This window comes from Cotesia typhae, unplaced genomic scaffold (assembly GCF_013202065.1).
Source record: "Cotesia typhae breed Kobodo isofemale line unplaced genomic scaffold, CoteBio_Ctyphae contig_123, whole genome shotgun sequence".
Taxonomy (NCBI): Eukaryota; Metazoa; Arthropoda; class Insecta; order Hymenoptera; family Braconidae; genus Cotesia; species Cotesia typhae.
This window is the reverse complement of record NW_027423715.1, coordinates 1344367-1366874: the sequence shown is the minus strand read 5'-3', so window position 1 is coordinate 1366874 and position 22508 is coordinate 1344367. Positions and strand designations below refer to the sequence as shown.

Below are 22508 nucleotides of genomic sequence, written 5' to 3'. Positions count from 1 at the left end.
ATGTAAAAACAATCATAAAATTGTCACTTTTGGTACCAAAAATATTTTTTACAAATTGCTTGTAACTATAAATTTACATAAATAAAATTTTCTTAATAATTTCTTTTATTTTAAAATATACTAACAATTATTTCATAAAGAATTTTAATAAAATTCTTATTTAATTTTTAAATTATACCTACACAGCTCAAGATGTCTAAATAAAAATTCACAGTTTGCATACCTAAGACTTCACTTTAAAATAAAATAACTTTACTAATTAAAAATATCGACTAATTTAAAAATCGAATAATAAATATTCCATTATATATTTTAAAAAATAAAATACTAACACCAGATCTTTACAAATAATTTTATAATTAACTCTAAAAAAAAAATTCAATTTACAATTTTCCATTCAATTTTCTCCACAATAATATCTAAAGCGCCAAACTAATTAATTGCCATAAAAAAATAATTACCAACCTCGAATCGTTCAATAGAAACGATCACAAAATCTTATAAAAAAATAAAAAACACCTGATACATTTTCTGAAAGAAAAACTATTTACAATATTTTCTCTAGATTAAAATCTCGGATAATTTTTATCCTCTGATTACTCGTTATCTGTTGACCGAAAAATTTACAGAGATAATCTTTTCAAACAACCTGCATCGCCGACAAACTGGACAAACAGATCCAAGGATTTTTTATTACCGTATTTATATATTATATATTACAGCTCTAATTCAATCTCACATAATATAATAGTGCAGCGAGGCTTTTCTATTATCGCCCGCGGGTCGATAAGAGCCGCGTATTGTTTGGACTCTCAAACTCCACTCGACACAGAGTGGATTTAAAATAAAAAGTTTAAACTTTTGTTTGATCATATGTAATTTCCAACAAATCTCTTTCTACCTATTCGACACACAATATATATATATATATATATATATATATATATATATATATATATATATATATATATATATATATATATATATATATATATATATATAAGTCTTACCTCAACTTCATTATCACCCTATCGCTTAATAACGACACTATAACTCAAAATACACAAAACATCCATAAAACTGAACCTGTTTTCTCGCCGGCACAGCATCGGCATTCTTATTTACATCGACATAAAGCATAAAAATGCTGGAAAAACAAATTTTTTATTTATACGTCTACTTCACACTCTCGTATTCACTTTTTTAAAATTTCATATTTATTTTGTATCGATAAAAAAATATAAATATCATACATTGTAAACCTTTTTATTTCTCACACCGGTGGAGCGTTTAAGAACATTAAAATTCACGTACAGAGCAAAATATTTCATCGAAAATCCGCAGTTTGCATGCAAAGTTTCGTTTCTTGATATTTTTAGACTACAATAATTTATCAATATCAATATCAATATCAATGTGTTAATATTCAATATATAATGTAAATTTGTGTTGATATTTTGTGCTTGCAGCTTACCGAGGAGGCAGTTCTGTTGAGCAGTAGCATATAAACATCTTGGAGATCCGACTGTGCAAGCATCAATAAGGGGGAGCAAGCAAACCTACCACCCTGCATGGTACTATCAATCTGTACTCTGTGAGGATTTGTGTTATGTCGATGTGGAAGTGTATGTACAGCTCACGGGGATTTGACGCGTCGAGTCGCATTACCGGATCCTGCATCGTGTTAGATGGATTACCAAATGTTGAGGTAGGACCTTTAACCCTCTACCTATAACTCTGTACTGCTTGCATGTGTTTGCTTACGTGTGTACCTATATGTCTTGTGTGCTTCTAATACTGTGGTTATATCTATCATTTATGGTCTGATAATAATCTACATTCACTGATTGGTGCTCTTGACAATAATCAGACAAGGAATTATTGGTATTAGACACTAATATACAAATTAAATTTATTTATTTGGGCAAAGAAAATTATTTTGGAGAAGTTTATTGTTTTGAAATAAGGAAAAAAATTTTTGAAAAGAAATTTCCTTAGTTAAGAATTATTTGCTTGATTTAACATCAAGCTGTTGATTTTTTGAACTATCAATTTTTTTTTTAAGCAAACGAAATTTAAGTAAAATAAAAAAAAAAACTTATTTTATTTTTTTGATTAAAATAAAAAATTTTTAAATTAAAAAAATTTTACTTGAAGTAAAAAAAAATTTTTAAGTTCTTCAAAAAAATTTTATTTTCTTTAAGGATATTTTTTTTTTAATTGAGCAAATAAATTTTTTAACTAAAGAAAATTTTATTAAGTTGTATTAGTTTCTTAGTTTAATTAAATTTTTCTTGATTCAAGAATTTTTTACTTGATCCAAATTAATTTTTTTTTAATTAAGTATTAAGTTATTGAAAAATAAAATTGCACATTAAATTCAATAATCACTTTTATTAAAAATTACGAATTTTTCATTCTTAATTTTACAAATAAAAAAAAATTTATAAAATAGAATAAAAAATGGATGTGGATATGGATCTGGTGTAAATTCATTGAATCGAGTGGTATGGCGCAAGTAAAGAAAGTGGTGTGCGGTGAAAAGTCGAGGGGTGATATGATAGCGCTGGAGGCTCGTGCTACTGACGGGTCAATTATCTCGAGAGCATGGAGTTCTTAGGAGTGACTAGTGACTACACACCCGCCTATTACCCCGTCGATCTTTAGTCTCTTTAGTCTTTTATTTAGCCGTTGGTTGGTTGGCTTTATTTTAAAATAAGGCCTTTGTCACCTCGACTGGGAGCCGGCAGCCGGGAGCCCACAGCCCTTTCCTTTCCTTTCCTTTGTCCCGGGGCTATTAACCGGCCATCTCATTTCACAGCGACTTTGACTCCTGTCAGTAGCTTCCTCAATCTTTATAGCCCCTTGTATATTATTATATTTGTATATTGTCATGCTAAAATGGTAATCAATTTCGGGTAATTTGAGGACGAGGATGTTTATCAATTAAAATATATGTTATATATTTTTCGTATAGTTTTATGAAGTAGGGCAATTTTTTTTTTTTATATTTTCTCGTATTTTTTTAAACATTTTGTTGAGTAGTCTTTTCACTTATCAAATCAATTTTTTTTTTACCAAACATTAATTTCAATTTATAAACAATAAGTATTAATATTAAAAATTATTAAAATAAATTTATGGAATATAAATTTAAACAAAAAGATGAAATTTTAAGTGACACTGTAAAAAAAAAATTTTATTTTATTCAAGAGAAAAATTCTTTTCACTATTTTTTCATCTTGATTTTTTTTTCTTTAGAATCGAGTTAATTTTTTTTTTAACCATAGTTGAGTTAATTTTTATGCTATTCTTAATAATTTAATATTTTTTACAACAATCAAATATTTTTTTTTATCACAAACATCGGATAAAAAAATCATTGTTGTTAATATTTTAATCAATTAAATAAATTTCAAATAAAATAGGCTCTTTTTAGGACTTAAAAATAAAACAAGCGTAGTTTTAATTTTGATCTGATAAATTTTTGAAAAACGAAAAATGACATAAAATTACTGGGGAAAAGGTGAAACAATGAAGATTAATTTTTAAGCATTAGAAGTTATGACGGAAATAAAAATAATAAATAATATGCAGAAGCGGTGAAGGCACAGTGGATGTGTAAACAACGGCGAGGATGCCGCGGTCGAGCGCGTTGCACTCGCATACATAAAGTCCGGGAGGGTTGATTTTCTCGTGCCCTAGGTTAGAAACCACACTACATACTTCATGCTACATACTACATACTACATATGTGTATCTATATATTTATTATGTATGTATGTATGGATGTTGGATCCAAGAGTAACGTTGAGCAGAGTATAATTGATGGCGATGGCAACTAGGACGTACGCGTGCACCACCCATAGAAATCGGGTAGGTTTCCATCCCCGGCAGCAATATCCCCGGAATCAGCTGCCAGATTATTCTATTACCGCGTATCAACATCGGGTTTGTTTAGTATGAAAACACTGCCGCCGCCACCACTGCCAGCCGCTCATAACCGCATTGTTTCAGACAGATAAAGAATTTAAGACCGGGTAATTAAAAACGCTGCCGGGTACTTTGTAAACTCTCTTTTACTATTTTATTATCTCAGATAAGATTTTATATTATCATAATATTTCACTCAACTTCATCATAAAATTATTATTATTATTATTAATTATGAAACAATAATTAAAATCTAATTTTTATTCGTTTTAAAGAATGTTCTTCATTTTTACTTTAAAAATAATTTAAAAAATTTTTTAAGAAATTCTCTTAGCTGAAATAAAATTTTCTTGTCTAGAAGAAATAAAATTTTTCTTTCATTTCAATCAATTTTTCAGTATAAAAAATTATTTATGGTCTTTAATCTATTTTTTCTTGAAGAAATAAAATAAACCTTACAAATTTTTATTAAAAAAAATGTTATAATATTTATCTTTACTTAATTGCAATTTTTCACGATTTCCAAATGAAAAATTTTTTATTAATTATTTACAATTGTCTTAAATAAAAATAAAAATAAATATTAATATTAATATTAAATTATAAATCCTTATATACTTCTTGATAAATAAAATAAACATAAAAATTATGTAGGGTGTGTATTGAAAAGGATGAAAATACGGGGGTTAAGTATACCAAGTGCGTTTACCTCGCGGCCTGTCGAAACAATAATAATCGGCGCTACGCGTTCACCCAGCCGTTAATTAAAATAAAATTAATTAGATTGTTGTGAGTTGATATACATAAACTCTGCTGGGACTAAATTAACCATTCTTTTATAAGTGCGTATTCATATTTATATTATTTTCACTGAAAAAAAAAATTACTTGATTCAGTGGGAAAAGATTTGAACCAAAATAATTATTTTTAAGATTTACTTTCAAGCCAAGAAAAATTTCTAAGATTAAAAATTTTTTTTTTTTAATCGAGTTAATTTTTTTTAAATGTAAAAAAGAAAACCAATTTCCGACATGATCCTCTAATATTTTTCCACAATCGTTTTTTTTTTGTTTTTTTTTTTTTTAATTATAAATTTAAGTTATTATTATATTTTTTCCACTAACAATTCGGCTCTTGAAAGGCCTCACGTTATTTCCTCGAGAATCTCCGTAATTTTATAAATACCATAAAATCTTGCGTCACACTGTGGCTTCGTCGCTAGCCCGCGAGATTGCCATATAAAACACCCGTAAGGCTTCGCCGTGTACCCGCCGGGAAAATAATTACAAAATCACAAGCCAACTGCGGGGATGCTGGCCTTCTATTCCTCTCTGCCTAATACACTTTCATACTTATAAATATATCACACTGCTTCTGTAATTTAATCAACTTTAACCTCTTTTGTTTTTTTACTCGCTAACCTAATTTGGTTATTATTTTTAAACACATTAAATTATCGAGTTAAGTTATGTCGGTGAAAAGTGATAAAGAAAGTGAGCAAGCCGTGAGAAATCAAGATAAAAAGAAGAAAAAAGATTTAAATCTTTTCAAGAAGAAAAAATGGACGTGCGAGGGCGAACCTCTTTGGAGAATTTACTTCAACTCGTAATTTATTTTACTTATTTTTTTACAGAGAAATATACATCCTTAAATTTATCAAAATTAAAATTCATTATTTTTTACTCTTCAATTAAAAGGAAACTAAAATCAGCGGACAATTTTTAGAAATTTTTTTCAGCGAATAAATTAATGTAAAAAGAAATTTTTTAAATTTTCTTTAAGTGAATTTAAAAAAAAATTTATTGATTAATATTTAATTATTAAAAAAAAAGCTTAAAATTTTAAACTGAATTATAAAAAAATCTGCCTATGAAAATGTGAGCTTAAAATTATGGATAAAAATATAAAATATTTATCGGAATAATTAATCATCAAAAATTTAGTTGAGAAAAATTAAAAATTTGAAACCGCACTGATAACAAAAATTAAATTGTTCAAAAAGAAAAATTCTTATGCAAAAAATATAATTTTGAAAAGTTTGATCATTTGAAATCAAGTCAAAAAATTATTAAGTTAATCAAAATTTATTTGAACTAAAAAATTCTTCAAAATTATATTTTTGCTTTAAGAATTTTTCTCTTGAATCAATTTAATTTTTTTGTTAGTGTATTAGTATTAAGCCCTTTAATTTCTTAAATAACTTAAAAAAAAAAAAATATCGATAAAGTTACATCAAAAAAGAAAAAAAACTGGAGCATGAAGATAAATTGAACAGACGAAAAAAAGCAGATCTCCCTCGCCAGGATTTGGAGCCCAGCCAAGAAATGTATCCGTATGAGTGTTACCCGCTCAATATTTTAAATCGTAGACGAGCGCAGTTGCTGGATCAGATACAGAGCTCTCATTTTAACCCCGGCGATGAGAGAAAAAAAATTCGAATCTGGCGTAATATGAAAGCGGATCCTGAAGTACCTACATACTTAACTTTAAACAAATATATTATTTACCTTCTAATGACTGACAACACCTTTACTTAGATTGACATGAGCAGCTTCCTCAAAACTGAATCATCCCCGGAAGTGGAACTAGCAGCAGCAGAAAGCTGGACCACCGGGAAATGCATTCCGTACCTCGATCAAGTCCTAGGATTGGGAGCTATTGACTTAAATATCGGAGATGTTGACGTTGATGATTATGCTACTTGCAGAGAACTTGGGCATGCACGAGTGCCTGCAGTATGCCAGGCCACTAAAAAAACCCATCATATTGTTGATCGATCCACCGGAGAACGACCGGGCTTAGTGGACGGTGATTACGTAACGTGTGAATTTGAGTCCAAGGGTGATGACCGACTTGTGTACACTCAGGTCTGTTTGAGAGGGACCAAGGGGATGCATCTGATTGAACTGGCTAGGGAACGCACGAAGACCTGGAAGTTTTGCTTTTATCAAGCGCTGGTTGCTTTGTTAGCTAAAACGCAATTGAGGTCTTCATTATTCATTATTTTATTTTTTTCTTTATTAGCTTAAGTTATTATTATTATTTTATACATATAAATAATAATAATAATAATAATAATAATAAAATTTTTTTTTTGTTTATTCCAATATTCTATCGCAAAGATCAAAGATATGAATAAATTGATAAGAACTTTATAGAAAATTAAATTTCTTACAAAAAAGCTATCATTTTTTTGTATCTTTAATATTTTGTCCAAAATAATGATAATAATTTTTTTTTTATATTTTAAAAACATAAATTATGATTATTATTATTTTAATCAATAAATAAACCTAAAGTGCATGAATTTTTCCTTAGATATAAATTTGCAACCAGTAACAATATTGATTACATTTACGACCTCGCCTGGATGTTGTTTCTTCACGTGGGAAGTCTCAGTATCAACCACAAGCTCAGATTGGACGATGTGGTGGTTTATAATTACAATTACTGTGTAGAATTGGAGTTAATACAAGAATTGAAGGATGTTGAGAAAATCTCGGGGCCTGGTTTCAGATATTTGGAAAAGGGAGTAAAGATACGGGCAATGAAAAGGCCGGAATTGATGAAATTGACTGGAGATTTGGGACAAGAAAAGAAGAAATTATTTTTTGACAAGCCGGTTCATGAGGGAACAAAGGAAATAGAGCAGTGGTTTGATAAATTACCTGATAATTGCGGAAATTGTGTGTTCAGGACTGGAAAGTTCGCGCTGACTTTTTGGAAAGACGGTAGCTTTTGGTACCTGTACAATCCTTATCGTTGCGATAAGTTTGGGTTTTGGGATGATAACGGAAAGGCAAGTATCATTAAGTTCTGCTCGAGGGTCGCTTTGAGGAGACATTTGATGATTTTGCTGGTTAGGGCGTATGCTTATGGGGTTAATGGTGGTGATTTGGAGCAAAGGGAAGATAATTTTGGGGATTTAGAAAGCGAAAAAATTGATGTAGGTAATGAAGGTGATGGAAATGTGGAAAGTGAAGAAGTAAATTTAACTAATGGTGAAAAAGAGTTGGAAAATGTTAATGATGGAGTTCAGGAAAATGATGAGGTTAATTTAGAAAATGAAGAAAATAATTTAGAAGGTAATAATTTGGAAAAAAATGAAGATGAAAATAAGGAAAGTGATGAAAAAAAATTGGAAAATGAAAAAAATAATTTAGAAAAAAATGAAGATGATAATCCGGAAAGTGATGAAAAAAATTTGGAAAATGAAGAAAATGTAAACGATCAAAAAGAAATTCAAGATAATGATGAGACAGTTGCAGAAAAGGATTTAGTAGAAGACAATATTTTAGAAAATGTAGAAACAGGTGAAAATCTGGCAAGTGATAAAAAAAAGGAAAAAAATGCCGAAGAAATTCGAAAAAATGATGAAATTAATCCGGAGAATCAAGAAGAAAATACGAGCATTGAAGAAAATTTATATATTAAACAAAGAAATCAAGATAACAATTCAGGAAATGATAAATTAACAATTCAAATCTTTCAATTGAATTATAACTGCGTAAAACTTCACAATCTCAAATTACTCTGTAAAAATTCATCGAATTCAAAAACAAGGCCTATAACCAAAAAAATAGACGAGTACGATTTATCTTCAAGCAATTTAAACAGCGAATTAGTTTCTAGTACCGAGCATATTGAAAAACCGTCATGGCTGTCTGAAAACCGAATTACCTGGTCAAAAGTATCCTCAGCATCACCGTGCAGAAAATCTTGTTGGCACGAATATTTAGTGGAAGAACCGCGAAAATTGTTCAGTCTCTGGGGCGAAATTCATCCGACGGGCAGGATGTTCTCTCCGGAAAACCGTGGGAAGCAGATTTACGCATGTTACCTCGTCTGTTTGGGGATGTCACGAATAATGGCGCCGGAATATTGGAGTTCCAAGACACTGGATACAGTAGTAATGTGCGGTGATCGATATTACGCATCCAGCAGACTTCAAAGTGACGCTGCATTGGGAAATTCCATCGACAATAATAATGATCAGAGGAACAATGCCGATGTCGACAGAGCACGTACGTCCTGGGAGAGCTACTTAACGAGGCATTTTAAAATTGGCGATATGCTCTTTGAAGTCAAAGTACTCTCGGCAATTTATGGAAGACTCTATTCGAGAAATTCTTTATGGAAAATTCTTCAGCAGATGTTCCTCACACACTCTTACGGAGTCTTAACTTGCGAGAGCTCCTGTCTTGCTATTTTTAAATTCTGCGGAGCTTATTACGTCTTTGACACTAATTCTTTCGGTCCGCCGATTTTTGACTACGGCCGGGGAGTTGCTTATCTACTTCGCGCCACAAGTTTCCAAAAATTATTAAAAACTCTTATCTTGATTGTAAATTCTCTGGAGTCCAGCAGATTTTCCGTCAATCCTGTGGAAATTTTAAAAATAATCGACGTCGAGTCTCCTTGTAACAAAATCAAAGAGAAAAAATTGAAGAAAAAATTAAAAAGGACAAAAGGCTGTAAATAAAGTAAATTTTCGTATTGGCTCTAATGTGATTTGATGTAATGGAGCAAACAAGATTCTATTACATCGAATGGCTGCATTTCAATCGTAGAAGCCGCGGAAACTGGATTGAAGTATAGAAACCCTTCTTATATATTGGAGGGTAAAAAATGGTGCATAATAGTAATATTAACAATGATGAGAATATTTGAAATAATAATAATTATGGCCGCAAAACAGAGGAATATTTGGTTAATAAATTTATTAATATAGTTGAGTACAAACAATTAATCTTAGTAACAAGGACAAGCGCATGTCATTTATGAAAAACGGAGAAAATAAATATTGTAGAGCTCGAGTTGAGCCAGAACAAAGAGAAAAAGCGCCGGTGAATTAATTAAGAATTGAAGCCATTCAAACAACCCGCTAATTTAAAATGGTTCTTGTTCTCTCTTTTACTATTTTTATTTTATTTTAATTAACTAGAAAAAATACTACTTAAACTCGTAATGCAGACTTCAAGAGGTTGAGGCTAGGAAATAAATTTGAACCGTTTGAATTGTGGATTTTTTTTATGACAATTGTTCAGGGAGGATTTTTTTTGATATTGAGATGTCAATAAATTATTTTTCAAATATTTATTAATTTTTAGTGAATGATTTATTAAAATAAAATTAATATTTTTTAAGTGTTGGTAAGCAATTATTTGGACGTTCTTAGAAATAATTTAGAAATTTTACACTGTATCTTGTGAACTATTGATATTTTTAAAGATATAAGCTCATCTCGATGTTACACTCATCACGACCTTTCATTTAAATACCCACATCAATTTTTCATATATTTATATATATTATATATATATGTATGTATGAAAAATATATCAAAAATGCGTGTGGGTACTCAAATGAAAGCTCTTGCTTGATGAGTGTAACATCGGAATGAGCTTATATCTTAAAAAATGTCAATAGTTCAAAAGAAAGTACAGTGCAATTTGACAAAAGTCATTATTTAATAAAGCAAAATTTTATTTATTTATATTTCACAAGTCGAGGTAGTCTCATAGAGATTATTATTAGTGTAATATTGCAGGTCAGACACATTGAATTTTGAAAATAATTTTTAGTACTGTTTCTTTTAAGTAATTTATTTATTAAAAAATAAGAAATTCAGATCAAAAATTACTTTTAAAGGTAATTCATGATAATAAAATTGACAAAAAAAAAATTACAAATATTTAAAACAAAAAAAAAAATTGTTTGCCATTTAAAAAAATGAAATGAACTGTAAACGTTGACAATAAAAAATTTTATAGAGCTAAAATCAAGTCAACAGGTTTATTGTCACAGCTCATAGTCGCAAAGCATTGTTGTCATTAATGTATGATCGGGGTGTCAAAGTTTGTTACAGTAAACTTGAGGTACAATAGAGTTGAATAGCTTTTATGCTCATAATGTTAATATAAGACACTCTGAGTAGTCTCACGAGCAGCACTAGGCAGGTCTTTGGTCACCTGAATAATTGAACCCGTTGGATTTGTTGGTCTACTCCAAGCCAAGTACAAGAATGAGCGAGTCTACATAATAAAGTTAGGGGCCACTTAAGTCGAGCGTCTTTAAGACTCAGCGTGATATCAAACCCGAACGAATAAGTAAAGGTAAAGAGTAAAGAGCAGAGGCTGGTTGTCGACGAGCGACGAGGGACCATTAAACTTGCACCGGGAATCGTCTTATAGTTTATTCCGGAGCGAGTTTCCCCGGGGTTGTATACTTACTCCAAGTAAAGTTAGCTCAACGGCGCTCTCCTCATGTCAGATGTCCGTGCGCTAAACTAAGGTGGTGTTATATTGGAGCGAGTTATACCTATAGAGAGCAAGGCTTTTTTTTATTCTAGTTCAGTTTGTTTAATTGTTAGTCCTAGACACACTTTTGCTGCACCAACTGTCATTGTATTTTTTAAGGAGAAAAAATCAATTATTACTCCGACAATTTTTTAACGTTGTTGTATTATTAATGTAATATTAATAAAATTAATAATTGTGACAAAAAGTGAGTTAAAAAAAATTCTTGTCATGATTATTATTATTATTTTTATTATTAGTATTAATTTCATAAATATAAATCTTTAAGAAAAATATAAAATGCAAATTTTTTTGCTAATTTTTTATTACGGAATCATAAAAAAAATTTTCTGAACAACTTAAAAATAATTGTAACTTTACAAAAAAATTTGCACTTAGTTTTTTGTTTAAAAAAAATTTTTATTTTAAACCTTCAAAAATAAAAATTTTTTTAAACAGAAATTTTATTATTATTATCTTAATAATATTAAAAAAAAATAAATTTTACATACTTGAAATAAATTAACAAATAAAAAAATATATTGCAGTCAAACAATAATTTATTTTACACATTGAAGCGTATTTACAGATTTATATTTATAATAACTAAGTATGTACATTATTTTTTAAAATTATTTACATTGATTTTTAATAAATTTTTTATTAATACTAATCAGCTAAGATTCGTTTTGTTAGATAATTTATAATATTCTTAATTTTTTTTATACAAAAAGCCAATATCGTGGCGAGGACTACGCGACCTCTAGGTCTGAACTGTCAGTGTCCTCGTGCTGACCATTGAGACTAAGGTGACCAGGAACTCGAATTGCATTTGTTACACTGTCGTCACTTCGCTGTCGTTGCTCCAATTGGAGCTTTCTCAGACGTTCTTGCTCCTCGCGCTTTTGCTTTCGCCACTTAGCCCGGCGATTTTTGAACCAGACCTGAAAGTAAAAAAAATTTTTTTGAGTACAAAATTAGCAGTGAACATTTTATAAAAAATTTTTTTCCAAGAAAAGATTAAATAATCATATTTAATCTTAATAATGCTAATAACAAATGTTGTGTTTATTATTTTTCATAAAATAATCTAAAAACTAAAACCTAAAAATTTGTTATCGGACAAAAACCTGTCAAAGAATTATGAAAACAATAGATGTTAATATAAACTCTAATTTATTCAGCTTGTTTACAACCATAAACTTGGATTATCACATTTCCACTTTCCGAAAATCTAAGAATAAGAAACTAAAAGATAAAATAATAAACGAACATTTTAAATCAAATTCATCCACTAAGTTATCTAACCACATTGTTTACATAAAAAGCAATCTCCTTTATTCTATTTAATTTAGTAATTCTCGGCAAACAGCGCGAGGCGCGAGTGGAGGCAGGTGTACCCGTACCCGCTTTCCTCAGGTATATGTTATTTTTATTTTAGAATTCTCTACCTTAACTTATTTTTCAAGAGGATTTAATACGGCTATGTGGGTGGTCAAGCTGCTACAATTTTATTTATTCTATATAAAAAAATTTTACTTTACTCTTGAATTTACGAACCGATTCACTTTATATAACAATATCAACTCGCATTTGTCCCTTTGCCAAAAGACGCGTCAAAGAACTTAATCTCTTTTCAATTTTACTATCATCATTATTTTTTATTTTTAAATAATGATCAATATTTATAAATTTGATTAAAAATAATTTTACATTAATTATTTTAAAGTTATTTTTCAAAAATATTATTATGATAATAACAATAATTAAATTTTTAAAACAAATTTATTTTTAAATTAAAATTTTTAAAACAAATTTTTTTTTTAAATATAAATTTTTACATTTTTTAAAATGAAAAAAAAAATTGACTTAAAAATGTTTTTTCTGAGTTATTTTTATTATTACCATTTTTAAAATGAAATTTAAAGGAAGATCTTGATTTAAGATTGACAATTGGAACAAACTGAAAGCGAATAGGTGTTTACCGTGCGAGATATTCTCATACAAGGGGTGTGTTGTTGATGCTTATGAAAAGCAACCGCGCCCTTCTTGTGAATCGTTCGAGCGCGGTGAAACGAAATCACTGAGTTAAGCCACAGAGGGTCTAAAAAAGATCCATCGGAGTTTTTTTTTCTTCAGCGAGAAAAATTTTAAATTTTAAATTGCCGCTCAATATTATAAAAATTACCTAAAACTTGTACACTTTAAAAATAAGTACTGAAAGCCGGATTTCAACAAATTACATAATTAATTAAAAAATCTATCTCGCGAACAATCAAACTATTTTTTCCTCGAATTTATCCTCATGCCTAATTATAATAATACAGTAATACTATTAGCTTCAAATATTATAATTAATCCACCAACGCCGTGTATAATTATGTGAATTATAAATTATGAGCGGCAGTTTTTAATCTTGTGTACATTTAATTTAATGAGATTTCGACATTAACACACACCATAGGCTAATCCACTGTTGAAACTACTGCTCTACTGCATAAAAAAAAAAAAAAAAAAAAAAAAGTATTGTTTCTCAATAAAATAAAAAGATACTTTTAAAAGAAATTGTCCACGAGTAGAGTTCCGTTTGCAGAGCGAAACCCGATACGCGGAGGGTTCCAAACAAAAAACCAATTTGTCAGTTAAAACTCCTAGACAAAGAAAAAGTCTCGATGTGTCGAGGGGTGGGATGGGCAAAGGGTCTACTTTAGGTTTCCCGAGTACGAGGGATAAGAATTGTTTGAGTAGGAATTATTTATTGGCCAAAGACTGAAGAAGAACTTGATCGACTTTGCATTAAATCCAAACTTTGAACTTTTTCTTTCTTATCAATAAATAAACAGATCAATTGCCATTGATTTTACAATTTTTCAATTTATCTGTCTTGAAATGGTCAAATCTGTGCATATATAATTTTTTATATGATCTTATATGCCCTCATATATTTTAATATGACCAGATATGAAAACTATTGAGATCCAGATATATCAGGTCATATCAGAAATTCACATATGATTATATCAGGCCGTATATAATCATATCAGACCATATATGATCAGATAAGGACATATATAGACTGATACCAATATATATCAAGCCTGATGTAGCCTGACATGGTCATATATGGTTATATATATATATATATATATATATATATATATATATATATATATATATATATATATATATATATATATATATATATATATATAGTCATATATGATCATATAAAGCTATATTGCCATATATCAGGATATATAAGGATATATAAAGGCATATATATCTTCACACATTTTAAAATGGCCTGATGTGATCATATATGTTCTAATATGGCTATATATGACCAAATATAATTAAATCTAAATAATTTTTTTATCAACAGAATATATATGGGCATATAAGGATATATCAAGCCTGATCTGGTTATATGTGGCCCTATCAAAAATTTATATATGCACTTGTCAGATTATATATACTCGGAAAAAAGAAAACTGGAGAAATTACACTGATAAAAAAATTAACTTGACTCAATAGCCAAAATCTTGAACCAAGAATAGCATTTTAATGAAAATGATTTTCTTGAGTCAATAGAATAAATTCTTGAATTTAGAAATTATTCTTCGTTTAAGAAAATTTTCTTGTTTCAATAATTTATTCTCTTGACTAAAGAAAATCATTTTCTAATTTTTTAACATTAATATTATTTATTCTTTAATACAATTTAATTATTATTCAATAATTTTTCTATTAACTTGCAATTTTAGTATATTTATTTTTTTTAAATAGATTTCTAAAAATTTCTAAATAAAATCCTTGAAATATTGCAAAAAATAAACAAGATTTATATTGAAGAGTTTTGATTTCTTTTTTTGATTTAATAAAAAATATTTAAATTAAGAGCTAAGAGCCTTAACTAAAATTTTTTTTCTTAAATTAAAATAAAAAATTAAACTTACTTCAATCCTTTCCTCCTTGAGGTCGACCTGCAGCGCGAGTTGTTCCCTCAGCAGAACATCGGGATAATGAGTCTTATCAAAAGTAGCCTCCAGCTGCTCTAATTGCTCCTCTGTAAAAATAGTCCGATGCCTGCGTTTCCTCTTGGTCATTGGACCAACCCCAGGACCGTTTGGGTTCATCTGATAGGGATGCGTCGCGTGGTAAAACGCCGGTTGGCTGTGCAACGACACCCCCGCGGCCGCCATCGCCGCTACATATCCACTCGGGTAAAGTCCTGGATACGCTGCAGCTGTAAATAAATAAATTAATAAATAAATAATTTATATATTTAGTATGATGAATGATAACTTTGACAATTCGTTTCTTCCCCGTGAATTTTTTTTCTTAATACTTCTCGCTTCTAATTCGAAATGACGTTCATTGACGCGTTAAAATTCGCTATACCGGGAAAAAAGTGAATAAATAAAATCCAAAGTAGTACCTACGCTATATATAGTATAAAGTAAGTAAAAATGCGCCTTTACGCTTTTCCGAGTCTGAAAAGATTCTCAGAGCGACGCCCGACCGGGGATTTGCATGAAATATTTTTTTCCCCACGTTCTTAAGGATTAGACCAATCCCACAGGACCAATCTTTGCTTTTGTAAAAAATTTTATCCAACAGATCCAGTCTCAGACTTGGTAATAAAAAGTATTTATTTAATAAAACTTCTTATCTATACGCTTTGAGACAATAAATTTAAAATATCAAAACATTAATAATTGAATATTTTATTTAATTATTATTAAAAAATTTTTTTCAGTAAATTTAATATTTTCTTTACCAACAAAATTTTATTTTTTTTTTTATTCTAATTATTTGCGAATTGAGTAAATATTTTTTTTGGTTAATTTTATTTAACAATAAAATAATAATATAATAACAATCGACTGGATAATTTAAACTAAAATTTTTTTTTAATTATAATGATCAGTATTGATGGAAGTAGACTTTAATAATTTATTCAATTACATTGAATTTTTTATATAAATATTTATGATTTTAATTTAATAATTGAAGCGAAAAAAAAAAGTATGAAGGATAATTTTATATTAATTATATCAAATTAATTTTTTAAAGATATAATATTAATAATAATAATAAAATTAAGATTGATGATACAAGAAGTTTAAAAAATTAATAATTATTATTAATTTTTTTTTTAAGTAAAAAAAAATTGACATTTTACATTTATCTTTAAAAATTCATTTTCACTCTCTTAAAAAAAAAAAAATAAAAACTAAAATACCTAAAAAATCAGCGGGTGTAAAAGCGAGATGATGAAGCTGTTGCTGAAGAGGATGCAAAGTCCTTGGAGGCGAACCGACGGCCTCGGAATTATTTTGCCCACCAATTCCAGAGCTCGTGCTCGTGGAATTGCCTCCCGTAGGTCTGGGTGCTAAAATACTGTCAATAGTAAACAACGAAGTGGGAGAAGTCAGCGCGGAAGATGAACTAGGCCTAGAAGACGACGTGATGATTTCTCTCTGTCGATATCGCGTTTCTTCGCTCATCGGACTGGTCCTCAAAAATCCGCGATCTCGTTCGCGGTTAAAGTGCTCTTTTTGCGTGATTTGCTCGAGGGTTTTTAACTTCTGCTGGACACTTTCCGGGGAGTAACTGTATAGAAACCGCTGGTGGTTCAAAATGTTTATATTCGTCGCGGAAATTCCTGGCGCGTCTTGCAGTGGCGAGGATGGTTCGGTCATTGGGGATCTAGATCGCGGCGAGTCACCAGCGTATGAACTTTCCACCATTATAATTGCAATTTTTTATTTTTATTTTATTTATTGTTATTATTAATATAATAATAATAATTTTTTATCACTTTTTGAACACAAACTTTTTTATTTTATTTAAAAATTATTAAAAATAATAATAATTATTTTTTTTTTTTTAATTTAATAAAACACTGCACTGATTTTCAAGTAAATTAATTCCCATTACTTTTAAAAAAATATAATTTAAATAAAAAAATTTTACATTCGAGCATTTGTAAGTACAAAAGTCCCGACGCTGTCAACATCCGGAGTGATAGTAAAATAGTACAGATGACGGAGGGCCCACCGGCGAGTGACCAAACGGTAATATTTATCGTATAGAGATCGAGGATGTTCAGGCTGAGAGAGAACAGGCCAGAGAACAGCCTTGATTTTACGGCAACCCCCACAATGATGCGCCAACTCAGGGGTGAGTACCCCGGAGAACAAGCGGGCGTGCTTTTTTAGGGCCACGCCCAGCGAGATGCGCCAGACCGCGAGTTCTCTAATATATATCACGATCACATAATACCAAATTGTATATATATCATAGTAACCAAACGGATAGGATCCGAACCTCAACCTCTTACTCTGGCATGCTCTAGCTGCTTTATTTGTGATCTGATTTTAATCGATAGCTTATAATTTATCATATCTAATAGTAATTATAATTTTCATGGACTTTCATTTGATAGAGAAGAATTTTTAATTTTTTTAAGAAGTTAAAATGCCAATTTTTTTTTTCGTTGTTATACATTTTAATTTTAATAATTATTGTTTAGGTTTTAGAGTAAATTTGAGTTTAAATGAATTTATAAAAAGTTATTTGTCATTTTTTATTCATTTTTAAATTTATTTAAAAAATTTGGGAGACTTGAGAGATTAATTCGGGACCAATAGAAGGTAATTTTAAAGAGTTGGTTGTTTTGAAAGAAAAATAATAATTTTTACTTAGATTGACAAAAAAATTATAGAAGAAAAATTTTTAAACCAAGGAATTAATTTAGAAATTTTTTTTTGGCTTCGGTCAATTTTACTTAGTTAAAAAAACTTTTTGGTTTTATTCATAACGATGATATTTTTCAAAATTTTTGTTGATCATATATATTTAACTTTTTACTCAATATTTTAATTTCGTAATTCGATCTAAATTTTTACGGACAAAAAAACTTGAAAAATTAAAATTTAAAGCAATAGGAGCTTAGTCAAATAAAAACATTACTCATAAAAAATTTAAGTTTTTTTAAATTTTGTTAAAAATAAATTAAAAAACTATGAAATTAAATAATTATGATTTATGATATTATTTAACAATAATTTTGTTTTAAAATGTAACTTTTTAACTTTTGCTCGGAGTTTCTCGTAAACATTACAACAAAAGTTGTAACTTTTATTTTTTTTTGTTTGATTTACTATTCAAAGTATTTTTTAACTGTTATAATTGTCAAAAACTTTAATTTGTTGGTGTATAAAATATTAGCTATTTTTAGGCTGATTTTCAAAGCAACTAATAATATGATTTTTTTGTGACTGAAAATATCAGTTAGATAATTTAATAAAAAAAGCTAAAAATCTTGATTAATACTTCGTTAAAAAAAAAAACAACATATTGAAGAATAAAAGTACACTAGTAATATATATTTAACAAGCCAGCCTCGGGGAATTATATTCAAACATCAATATAGGATTTGCGTCTCTGCAAGCTCAATTCTCCTTACATATGTATTATATTATTAAATCCACGAAAAGTAAAATCTAAATAACAATAATAATCTGTAATACAAGTAACTGTTCCTGTATTTACATTTCTATTTTTCCCAGAAAATTAATACAAATAAAATAAACATCAAGGAGGCCCAAAAAATAATTCGCGGTCCCAATCCTCGCGTATCCTTAATCCTAATCCCTGTGACATCGATCCAGCTTTTTTCCATATGTCAGTCGAGTCGATCATCCACCAGCAGAGTCTATAAATAATAAATAACGATAAACCTGATTAGTGAAAATAAAAAATTAATCGGGAAGGTTGTTAGTATCAGCCATGAAGTTTCCGGAGTAAAAAGACTGATCAGATGTCCTCATCGCGATTTAACGCACTGTCAAGCTTAAGAGAGCTAATATGCACGATATACGATTGTAAGAAAACCCCCGTGCAAACACAAATCTGTAATACGGCTCGGGACAGGGACAGGAATAGGGATAGGAGCGATTAACGCCTGGATTAGGATCAACAGCGCGCGTTCCAGATTTTCACGATCAGTATTATAATGCCTTGAGGTCCTGCCTTGTTGTACCATGTGAATCTTGTACACATGCTCATCAAACGATCTTCCATTCTCTTTTATTACTCTCATACTGATACGTACATATATATATGGGGTAAATAGATGTTGTTGTACACATTTAAGGGTACCTGGCCTTTTTACAGAGATTGAAACTCTCCCCATTGGATCACAAACCGTTCTCCATTATCCATTATCGTCCTATAGGATATATACCGACTAGTGTGTAGCATATATACCCCAAACTAGTCCTCAGCTTCTACTCGCTTCTCATTTACGCTTATCCCTTCGCATTACATTAATACCTATTACCAACTGCCTCATTTTTATTTTAATAATATCAAAACCATTTCAAGCTTGTCATTTTTTATTTTATTATTTTATTATTATTATTATTAGAACAAAATAATTTTTAAAAAATGTCAATTTTTTCACTGAAGTAAAGTTTTTTTTTTTTTTTATTTTTAATTTGCCGTTTAGAAATTTATTATCTATATTATTAAGAGAATAAGAAAAATTTTGTATCCAGGATAGTCATTTGATAAAATTGGTTTTTTTTTTTTTGTGAAATTTAGTGTCATTGCAAAGGTCTTGATTTGAATTTGTCATTGATAGTCGATTTATTATGAAAAATATTTAGGTTACATTTGAAAATTTTCTATCTCTAAATCCATAATTATGAAATGACCTTGTATCGCGTGAACTATTGACATTTTTTAAAATATGAGCTCACCCTGACATAACACTCGTCAAGGCCTTTCATTTGAGGACCCACATCAATTTTTCATATATTTTATATATTTATATATATTATATATATAAATATATGAAAAATATATCAAAATGCATGTGGGTACTTAAATGAAAGCTCTTGATGAGTGTAACATCGGGATGAGCTTATATTTTTAGAAACGTCAATATTTAAGAAAGTACAATGCAATTTAACAAAATTTATTATTTAATAAAGCAAAATTTTATTTATATATATTTTACAAGTCACGGCAGTCACACAGTGACTGCAAAGTTGCTAGTTATTATTCAGTAAAAAAAAATCTAAATTTTTTTTAAATGATTGAAATTTAAAAAAAATTATTTTGCTACATAAAATTATTTAAAAAAACTAATTTTAAATATAAATTATCCTTTATAAAAAATTTTTATTACTTTTATTGAATTAAATTCATAAACATTAATTTTTATCTAAAAGTCTAATTTAATTGAAGAAATTGTGAGTAATGAATACTACATGTTATATAAAATAAAAAGTTTCTAAAAGTCACAGACTAATATTTAAAAAATAAATAAATTTATACATGAGCAAGCCTATTGACCAAAAGATAGAAAAAATAAAAAATCATGAAAGAGTAAAATTGACAGGATCGGTTGGTGGCTTTCGCGGCCGGTCTCCTTGTAGTTAAACCTAATCTCCGCTTATTCAAAACTTACTTAAATGCATGCATGTAAGTACTTAAGAGTAGGTAAATAAGGTAAAAAGGCGTACCCAGTCACGTGTAACGCCGACTAATAACTCACAGCTTTGTGCATCTTCGAAATAATCGACTCTCTTTCTCCCGCCTGAGATATATTATTATTATTATTATTATTATTATTATATATCTTAACTAAAATCTCAAGTATCCCGCGGCTCGATTCAATATCCACTTACTACGCGGCTTTAACGTCAAAAAACACTTTTTCATTGTCCTTTATTAATATAGTGTGTTCTCAATTGCCGGAAAATTGCCGCTTTTTAACAAGTGAGTTATTTAAAATTTTTTAAATTAATTTTCTACTAAAATTTGTTACTAAAATTAAAAAAATTAATTTTTTACTTAAAATTTTTTAACAAAATCATTTTGTTATTATTTTTCATTCTAAAAAAAAATTAATATTAATCCTTGATATATTTTCAAAATAAGTATCTCACGCTCAATAAATCCGAAATTTAATGTCTACCTTTTCTTCAAAGTCATCAAATACTCCCAAAGTAAACATGTTAATTAAATCAATTAACAAAAAAAAAAAAAAAAAAAAAAAAAACACAAATACAAATATAAAATCTAAGTCCACAATAATATCCACCAAAACCCCAGAAAAAAAAAAGAATAAAATATCTCGATTATCTGAGAGGTCAATATTTGTCTTTTTAAAAACTTCAAAGTGCTCCGCACCTTTTATAATCCACTATTCTTATTGCCCAGTTTCCTATATTATGAATAAAAAATTACCTAGAGCCTGATTTTTATAAAATGAATTTTTTAAAAATAAATTAAACTCGAACAGAACAATTATTATTTAAAATTAAAAATTAAAACAATAATTAATTTAGTTTCAATATCATTAATTGTTACGCCATGAATTATTTTGCGAGAATTATACGAGCGTGAAAGTTGCTGAACCGATCGTTGGATATGTAATTTATTATTTTATTTATATATATATATATATATATATATATATATATATATATATATATATATATATATATATATATATATATATATATATATATATATATATATATATATGAACAATCGAAACGTTATGCGCTGTACGGTGTATGTTATTGAATGCATTGTACAGGATAATTACTCCAATAATTACATCACTGTGACAGTCTCAGTCTGATCGTAAATATGCAGTATATTGCGAATTGGGAATTGCGTTTCGCGTGCAAAGCATCTCTCTGTATCGCGGTATATATATATGTATATATTTGAGAGGGATGAAACAAAAGATGACAGTGATAGAGGACACAGATCGCGATTCACGCGTTTTAGACCGTTACGCCAATTAATTTTCCATAATTGGAAGTGTGAGCGACATGTTCGTCGGACAATCGGCGATCCTCGCTGTGGCTGGTCCATGTATTTTTGTTGCACCCTCATTCATCACCGCGAGTGGTGAGCACAGAGTATAAAGAGTGCACATTTTATAACAATGCGATATCAGCTCGGAGGGTTACCCCCGGAACTCGTTAGCGGCGGTCGCGTATTTTCGCCAAAAACCAATTAACTGTTTTCGTCTCTCGGCTTTATCTATACATCATATATGCACTCTATCTGTCATCGATGTATTTGTGAGTTTTTTTATAGTATTGTTTTTTGGGCGACGTTCGCCGACGGCATCAAAATCTTCGTGGAAAAAAACGTTATAGTTTTCTGCAAAATTGTTTAATAATAAACTAGTTTTTTTTTTTTTTTTTTTTTTTTTTTAACGAGCGGTAATAACTTTTTTTA

General features: G+C 29.1%; 1 protein-coding gene across 1 annotated transcript; it reads right to left on the bottom strand.

Moving 5' to 3' along the window:
- Nucleotides 1-11880: 11880 nt before the first annotated feature.
- On the bottom strand, nucleotides 11881-16984 carry Gsc (goosecoid homeobox). The gene is made up of 3 exons (XM_074257301.1): nucleotides 16477-16984; nucleotides 15188-15477; nucleotides 11881-12175 (listed from the first exon to the last, which is right to left on the bottom strand). The coding sequence occupies exons 1-3, from the start codon at nucleotides 16982-16984 to the stop codon at nucleotides 11984-11986; spliced, it is 990 nt and encodes a 329-aa protein (XP_074113402.1). The 3' UTR covers nucleotides 11881-11983.
- Nucleotides 16985-22508: the final 5524 nt, after the last annotated feature.

Excerpts from the sequence above, each read along its gene's own strand:
- Gsc (XM_074257301.1), bottom strand. The coding sequence starts at position 16,984 with ATGGTGGAAAGTTCATACGCTGGTGACTCGCCGCGATCTAGATCCCCA. Across the intron at positions 15,478-16,476 it reads TACACCCGCTGATTTTTTAG|CTGCAGCGTATCCAGGACTT; the intron begins GTATTTTAGTTT and ends ATTTATTTACAG. Across the intron at positions 12,176-15,187 it reads TCAAGGAGGAAAGGATTGAA|GTCTGGTTCAAAAATCGCCG; the intron begins GTAAGTTTAATT and ends TTTTACTTTCAG.